The sequence below is a fragment of the Poromitra crassiceps genome (genome assembly GCF_964638095.1).
Source record: "Poromitra crassiceps genome assembly, chromosome: 11".
NCBI lineage: Eukaryota > Metazoa > Chordata > Actinopteri > Beryciformes > Melamphaidae > Poromitra > Poromitra crassiceps.
This window is the reverse complement of record NC_139643.1, coordinates 17,230,271-17,239,214: the sequence shown is the minus strand read 5'-3', so window position 1 is coordinate 17,239,214 and position 8,944 is coordinate 17,230,271. Positions and strand designations below refer to the sequence as shown.

At 41.6% G+C, this 8,944-nt stretch overlaps 1 protein-coding gene across 15 annotated transcripts in view; it reads right to left on the bottom strand.

Annotated features, from left to right (window-relative positions):
- Nucleotides 1-8,944, bottom strand: part of LOC310785519 (class I histocompatibility antigen, F10 alpha chain-like) — a 370,829-nt gene extending 361,885 nt beyond the window's left edge. For 14 of the 15 annotated variants that reach the window (XM_083646627.1, XM_083646622.1, XM_083646625.1 and 11 more), the window contains exons 1-3: nt 8,763-8,944; nt 2,102-2,374; nt 451-741 (exon numbers count right to left, since the gene is read on the bottom strand). In XM_083646627.1, coding sequence (XP_083502753.1) covers nt 451-741; nt 2,102-2,374; nt 8,763-8,841 — 643 coding nt within the window. In that variant the 5' untranslated portion in view covers nt 8,842-8,944. Of the gene's footprint in view, nt 1-450; nt 742-2,101; nt 2,375-6,840; nt 6,996-8,762 lie in introns of those variants that run through there. The other variant, XM_083646626.1, reaches the window with a different exon arrangement.

The window sequence follows — 8,944 nt, the reverse complement described above, 5'->3', positions numbered from 1 at the left end:
ATACTACCATTAGCGAAAGCAAAAACTCTGACTACAAACTTTCTTGACTGGATTAGATTATGGATTGCTGATCGTGGCTGGACATTGTGGCCAATAACTGAGACTTACTCTTCCCCTACAAATATTAGAATTTAAACAAATAATGACAGTATCTTTACAAATATATCAAATGGCTAGTCTTATGTGTTTGGGGTCTGAGCAACAAAACAGTTCATACTTTAGCAGACATTTCAAGACCTGGAAATGATCAAATTCATTTTTCACACTTTCCAGCTACACTACCAAATATACTATCAATGAATCTAAACCTAAAGAAGCTTAACATAAATCAAAATAAAAAAATAAAAAAATAGATAGATAGATAGATAGATAGATAGATAGATAGATAGATAGATAGATAGATAGATAGATAGATAGATAGATAGAAATACAGATTGTCATTATACATACTGGCATTTTTGAGCTGAACAACACTATATTTCTGGAACTTGTGGAGCCATTCGACACACTCTTTCTCCAGGTAGCCTTTGGTGTACTCGTTCAGGACGCGGACCTCATCCCACTTCCTCTTGGTCGGTAGGCCATAGTTATCCGGGGCAATCCAGCGTGAGTTGGTGTCATCAAAGGACAGGAAGTCATTTCCGTCGTAATTGTACATGTCCATGCCGCGGGTGAACTTGCTGGAGCCGTCAGGCTGGGTGTCGACCACACAGCCGTGCCTCCACTGAAGAACATGGGTGTCTGAAATCAGACAGATTGGTAATTTCAGAGGTAAACAAACACTGACCAATCAAACTAATCAACAGCTGATAATGAGGGGTTGGATGAATGGATAGCTGTAGATGGATAGATACTGTAGTTACACAGTGGGAGTGGTCAGAAAACCTGAATATTTAAATCTTTGTTTACCAGAAAGTCATTGTGGACTTAGGGGCAGAATAAAAGCCCCTTTAACAGAGTAGAACCATGTACAGCTCAAGCTGAGTATGAGCTATGGTGTAGATCGGCCACTAGAGGGCTTCTGGTGGCATTTACAGCTACATTATGCAACCTTTTTAACCTTTTTATGGCATGGCCACAGGCTGTAGCTGAGCTGTCTAGAACAGGGTTTATCTGTATGTCTGTCTGTCTGTGTGCCTGTCTGTCCCTCCCCACAAAAGTAGACCAATCACAGCTCACACTGCTACTGCATGACATCACGAAACAGAAACATGACACCATCGGGCATCAAAGAGCACTGAAGTTAAAGGAGTCACACACATTTCTCAGCCCACAAGAAATGTGAATATCTGTGCAAATAAGCATGAGGCAAAAAAACAAACAAACAATATCTTCATTTAATATAGATGCAAAAGAACACACAATTGGCCTGCCACAAGAAAAGAAAGACAAATCGCCACCCACGTGTTCCTTATCAATAATGTTTTGGATGTTTTAGAGGTGCACATACAGTATAACCATTCAGTATCCCAGAGAGCATACGGTGTGGACCAGTGATGTCATTTGCGCATGATGTCATTTGTGCATGACATCACAGGTCCAAATCATCTCTCAATAACTGTCAAACTAAATTAATGTCTGCAAAACTGTTTAGAGTTTTCGGATCTGTGTGAGATCATGTGCAGAAAGAGAGAAAAGGAAATCAACAAAAGCATGTGCAGGTAGACAGGCAGGAAACCCTATGTGGTCTTATTCTGGGTCTGTACCTCAGCATGTTCTCCTTCAACAGACAGACAGACAGGCAGACAGACAGACAGACAGACAGGCAGACAGACAGACAGACAGACAGACAGACAGACAGACAGACAGGCAGACAGACAGACAGACAGACAGGCAGACAGACAGACGGACAGAGAGGCAGACATACAGACAGGCAGACAGGCAGACAGACAGACAGACAGACAGACAGACAGAGAGACAGACAGACAGAGAGGCAGACAGACAGACAGACAGACAGACAGACAGACAGAGAGACAGACAGACAGAGAGACAGACAGACAGAGAGACAGACAGACAGACAGACAGACAGACAGACAGAGAGACAGACAGACAGACAGACAGACAGAGAGACAGACAGACAGACAGACTTCACATATCATACCCGTGTCATTCTGCATCATGCGTGCCTTCAGGATGTCGATGTTGACTTTAAACCACTGCTCTTTGCTCTGGCGGGACCGTGTGCCTTTATCCCAGTAGTCTGCACCCAGCCTCTCCTTCATCCAGTCCTGTTTGGGAACCTTCTTCTGGCTCGTGCTGTCATAGTAGTCAATCATCCGGTCGTCCAGCATACCCATGGCCGTGAACTGGTGGATGCCAGGGAGCTGGACGTCCTTGGAGAAGGCCGTGTAGATGTAGGTGAGGGAGTGTTTCTCTGAGAGTCACAGAGACAGACAGACAGACAGAGACAGACAGACAGACAGAGACAGACAGACAGAAAGGACAGACAGACAGACAGAATCATTAATATCTATGGAAAAACACTGGGAATGAATGAAGCATTTATTTGAAGGATAGAACTTAGTTTTGACTCTTGCCAACAATTTATGCCAAGAAGATGACAAAGAAAAGTAGTTTCTTCTATGTTTACATGTCATTACTTTTACTTCCTGGAAAACAGAGTATTGTTATTGATGACATCATGCTGTACCAAGAAGCGCAAATACAAATTCCAGAAATAAATCCGCCCGTTCCACCAAATAACGACCTCTCTCTCCCTGACTGATCTCCCATTGGTTGACACTTTTGATTGATCCCTCATCATCACCATGTTATGTCCCGCCCCAATATCCTGTTTCTACAGTAAATACACTTGACATGAATCACATTAATTGAATGAATCAACAGCAGTTGTGTCGTTAAAAGATAATATCACAGTAAAAAATATTATATCTCCATTAATGCCCATGAAAACACCACACCCAGTGATGCATTTGCCAAAAGTCAGATGCCACCGTTGTTTTATAAAATAGCCTACATTATCCATCATTTTAACTTTGTGTGTCATATTTCCCCCCCACAAGTCTTTACAAGACCACAATCATTACTTCTAATCCAGTCAGAAGTTGTTCCATTCTGCCAGAACTGAAAGTGAAGATGATCACAGACTTTTAGTTTCAATGGTTTAGTTTTGCGTCTTCACTGCCACCAATTATTATGTAAGAGTGCACAGTAACAGTGAAAATAGTTTCCATTAAATGCAACAATTAGCTGTGCGGTAAAGTGCACGTTTCAAATGCTTTAGCTGCTTTAACAGGAAAAAGCCATGTAAACACACAACACAAGTGTGTTTTGATGTTTTGATTGCCAGTTGTGAACACAGACAGCAGGGGGCGGTAGATACACAGAGGTAAACTCAAGAGGCCTTCAAGTCCCTTCTTAAAACCCACTGTTTAGCCTGGATCCTATACCTGATCCACTGCTTTGACCTTCTTTTGTTTTGACATGTGTTTGCCTCTGCTTTTAACACATTGACTGCCAGCCGTTTTTTTTTGCTGTAGATAGCTTCTGCCAGTTTTTTTTTTGAGGATTCTAGGCTCATTTTACAAGAGCCGAGGTTTCTCTTCTGTTACGACTTCGTGAACACCAATCATCTAAAAAGAACTAATAGAATGTGTGCTTTCTCTGTCTAAAAGAGTTAGTTTGTAGAGTTAGTAGTTATGTAAGCATTAGCAGTTGAATACAGCATGGTTTCAGCATCAGAAAAAATATTTAGAGATAAACGGCTTTTTGTGAAATTCGATAGAACAGTCACTTTAACCATTCATTTTTGGCATCAGTAAGACCTAAACAATAGTTTTGAACAGTAATTTCCTCCATAACAGCAGTAAACTTCCCTCTGCTCAACTCCTCCCTCCGTGGGCGTTCTTCTTGGCTGCAGCGCCATGTCACAAGCACTTTCCTACCTTTGCAAATGCACTTTCTCATACTCTCGACCTCTCAAATAAATTTCTGAATAGAAATTAAATTACTCTAAATTATAGCGAAAAAGAAACAAAAAAGAATGGGTTGAAAATCCCATTCTAAAAGCCTTTTAGAATGGGATTTGTTTCCAATTTGGTGTCGGACTAGGGGGCAGTCCCCGCTTGTCACCAGTCTCATTGCTTTGCTGCTGCTGTGCGGGTGTGAGCCTGTCTGTGCGGCCGCTCTTTGAGGAAGTCTGGTTGGACTCGCTCGCTTCTTGGAGTTTTGGTTGAGGGCTTTGATGAAGCTTTTGCGATTCTGGTCATATTTATGCTGCGTGTTTCAAAGTGTGTCCCACCCGCAATCCACTATGCAAATCTGCAATCCCGCACCACCAGCAATCAGCGCGAAAACGAAAGCGCCTTCGCCAATCCACCTTCATGAGAATGGCTTCAGTCACACTGCTTTTTGCTTGCCTTCCTCTAGTCAGGAAAGCACTGTCACCACTTAGTGGGTCGGTGGAATGGGTTGTACACGTTGTACACGTCCAATACCTATATAAGAGATGTAAAAGGCTTAGATGCACATCCCACCGTCAAAAAAAAAAATCGATTTTTTTTGACGAGTCAACTCGTCGCTGGCAGTGAACAGCTGGATTGTGTTTGACGACTACACTCGTCGTTGGCAGTCAAGGTGTTAATTCCATTCTTATTTATTTATTTATTTTGTTATCCTGATTGTTACTGTTCTTATTTATTTATTTTGTTATCCTGATTGTTACTGTTCTTATTTATTTCAGTGTGAAATTATAGTTTAGTCAGTCAGCAACAACCTAACCTACAATCTACCCTTAAATATGTTTATTATCTGTCAAATCTTGTTCTTATGTTGTTGTACAACAGTGGAAGGTGATATTAGTCCTCACACCCCCCCCCCCCCCGCCCCCTGATTTTTTTTATCCCATTTCTATCCCCCATTAGTGCTAATTTAATTTATTTATCCTGGTTGCTGCTCCACTCTCTGTCGAAACTGGCTCCATGCTTCCTCCGAGACATGGGCAGTTAGCCAGCCGCTTCTTTTCACCTGACGGGAAGCTTCAGGTGAGTTCCCCTCCCTCCGAACAGGCGCCCCTAACGACCAGAGGAGGCACCACATCAGCAACCAGGATATTGCATGTTTTGGTGAAGGGGGTTCCTATATGAAGGAAACCCCCAGGGGGCACGGGGAGAACATGCACACTCCACACAGAAAGGCCCTTTTGACGAGCCCACCCGGGCGGTGGGCACTCGAGGACATGCGGACGGGCACGCATTCCTTCAGCGCTCACAGCGTCCCAGGTGAGAATCGAACCCAGGACCTTCTAGCTGTGAGGCGACAGCTCTAACACTGAGCCACCATGCCCCCATTAGCTCTCACATTAATGGCAGATTGGTTTTAGGCTGATTTCGGTGACAGTTGCTTGTGAATGGTGCGAGCTACAGTGACGGACCAAAAGTAGTGAACAAGGTAAACACATGTACAGGTAAACACATGTACAGCTATTTTGGTTACTTTGATGTCGTCATTCATGGTGTTTTTCTTCAATTGCACAAATGTTAATGTAATATTGCAGCTAAAGAAACAAAGTGTGAGAGAGTTCTAATTGTGTTTTATTTCATCTAGACTGAACTGCGAATTATTAAATACACTCATCCAGTACCCCAACCTGGGAGCTCTGTAAAGAAACTGAGATGTGAGTTGTCTTACACTGTAGTTGTCATGTTATTGTAAATATGTGTAGTGAGTTTGTGACAGATGTACTAATTGTAACTTATACATGTGTTTGTGCATTCTGTTTTGTCTTGTAGACTCACTTTTTTTTAAATGTTTTTGAGACTTTTGTTTTTTATTTTTTTGATTGGTTTGTGATGTGTTGTGTTCTGACGCCTTTATCACTCCACAGTCACATGACAGCTTCACAGGCCGGCCCAAAGCTGTCAACAGCTAAATCCAACCACAACCCCACCCCCCATCTCTCTCTCTCCCTCGTCCCTCCCTCCCTCTCTCTCTCCCTCTCTGTCTCTCTCTCTCTCTCTCTCCCTCCCTCCCCCTCCCTCTCTCTCTGTCCCTCCCTCTCTCTCTGTCCCTCCCTCTCTGTCTCTCTCTCTCTCTCTCTCTGTACAGGAGAGGAGATCATGTTATTATGCCAATCATCACATAACATCTGGCAGTATAGTCTTATCTTGCTTACTGGCACAGAACATGCTGACTTTTCTGAAAGTGTCCACCTGACTGTCATTACACTTACAGCCTAATTACACCAAAATACACCGCAGGATGCAGAATTGTTTTATAAGTACCTTTTCTTACTCTTCATGTGATTTCTTAAGGTGTTTTAAGACATATAATTTATGAAAAACATGAACAGATAGATAGATAGATAGATAGATAGATAGATAGATAGATAGATAGATAGATAGATACGTAAATATATGAATAAATAAATAAATAAATAAATAAATAAATAAATAAATATCCCCTTATTTTGATAGGGTCTCTTCTGGTACCACAGCTAAGCTGTGTGTGTGTGTGTGTGTGTGTGTGTGTGTGTGTGTGTGTGTGTGTGTGTGTGTGTGTGTGTGTGTGTGTGTGTGTGTGTGTGTGTGTGTACACGCAAATGCGCGCACACACACGCACTTGTTCCTTTTGCGCCCCCCCCCCCCACCACCATTTGTAATCATATTTGTCATATCATATTTCTAAGGATGTGTGAACCGGAATTGTGTTTTTCCTCTCTCTCGGTATGGGATACATTTTTTAAACGGATAAAAACATGTTTTAAATTTCCCATTTGACAATTTGAACTCAAAATATCAAACGAAATACAAATTTCAAAAGACGCCACAGCTGTCCATTTTTACTTTCACTTACGTGAAACGCATGAAACTCTTAACTTACCGCTGTTTACAGTCAGCATTGTCCCAAACAGGACCAAATATGAGATGAAATCCATGTTGAGCACAGATCAGACTACATTCATGTTGTGAAAGTCGGTATTTTAGCGCAGATCAGGTCCGTCTCTCTCCGCTCCGCTTCTCTCTGCTGCCTCGACTTCGCCCCGCAGCAAGTAATTACGACGCATTCAGGTGCTGCTCGTAAATCCGAGCACATCGACTCACATAGGCTACCATAATATGTTTTTAGAAAAGCTGAATTACAGACTTCTAGGACCGTTTTGGTGCTGCTTGGAATTCCATGTAGCCTATTAGCAATTTAACCAACACATTAGAGACATGAAAATGTCTCTATTTTGATTTAACACAGCTACTGAAACTATACAAATGGATAGAAATAACATGGATACAATGACCAACTGTGCTTATTATTAAAGCCTATTGTTAAAATGGGTGGGTGTTGGGTGTGAGTGTGATTAGTTATGTTGTTATTGTATGTTTTTAATTCCATATTATATGTTTATTTTGTAGCCTACTTATAACTGGACAGACCTTCACCAAGAAAAGAGGCACTAGTGAAGTGAGTGAGATAAAAGACTACACATGGGTGATGTGTAGTCTTTTATGCTTTGTAATCATTTTAGAACAACCAAGAGAAACTGATTAGCTCGTCCATTTGTGATTGAAGTAGGACTATTTGTAAAATCTGTTGTTGAACTGTTTGATCTCTGGGCTTTCATGGCCCACAAGTTTACAAACAGAAAAGGATCACTTGAACGCACCACTAGCGCGACTTCCTGATAGAAGGGGATTTTTTTTTATGGCCAACACCAAGTTCAATGTAAAGCAGGATCATAATAGATATAGCCTACCAGCAGCAACTGAACTCACACCAATAAAATAATTCATGCCAGCTAGTTAAGAAAACAAAAACTCAAGATTACTGACAGTGACAATTATAAACCTGATTTTCAATAATTAACGTAAATTTGGATTATTCAAAACATTAAACTACGTTCATGATGTCAGTCCTCTGACTGCCAGTGGAAACCAGACGAGACGTTTATAAAGTGCGTTACCACTACACACCCTGGCTGCATTTTATCGTCAGATAGTTGGATAACTAGACAGTTATATTCAATTTGTGACAAAAACAGACTATAGGCTACTCTCATACTGAGAAAATAAACTAAATTAAGTATCCTGTCAACAGTCTGAAAAAGTTGAAGACGAAATATACCAAATGCACGCCCACTTCCAGTTTACACACCGAGACATTTCTTCGGCCATTTATTTTCCCATAGACATCTTGTAGTAAAAATAAAAATAGTATAAACTACTTAGTCAACCCACACGATTCAGCTATATTTACAAACAGGAGAGACCATGGAACATTTCACTCTTGGACCAAAACGTAAATAAACCGTGGATTAGGTCTATTTTAAAAAAAAAACGTTTTTTTTCCATTAGCCTATTATTATTTTTGATTGTTTTTTGTCTGAGGGGAAATGTTCTATGGTCTCTCTTGATTCTAAATATAGCTGAATCGCTTGGTTTCACAAAGTAAAACTATTTTATAAGCATTTTACGAAATGTCATATTAGGCTATGGGAAAATAAATGGCCGATGAAATCTCTTGGTGCGTAAACCTAAACCGGAGGTGGGTGTGACTTTGTCTCCCTAAACTGACAGGCCTAAAAAAACAAAGCCCCCCTCAGACAGGGAGGCAACTTTAGCTTCTGTAAACAGCCTCCGTCCTCCACACCTCCACCTGGCCAAAGTTTCCATTATAACGTTCCATTATAAGTTACTCCAAAACGCCATTTCACTGGCACATAACACATTAATACAAGGAAACAAACGAATAAACTGCTGCGCCACGTTTTTCACTTCCTCTTAATGTCTGACTAAACACTGTCAACTCACCTCCTCCCGCCGGGTCGGAACCGAGCCACAGCTGCATCAGACACAAACAGAACCAGGCCCGGGGTGTCCGCGGGTCCATGGCCACACAGCGCTGTGATGTTGGTTTACAAGTCACAAGATGGTCCGTTCAAAACACGACACTTTAGCAGAGTCCAGTCAGGTCGTGTTTGTTGCGTCTTCGC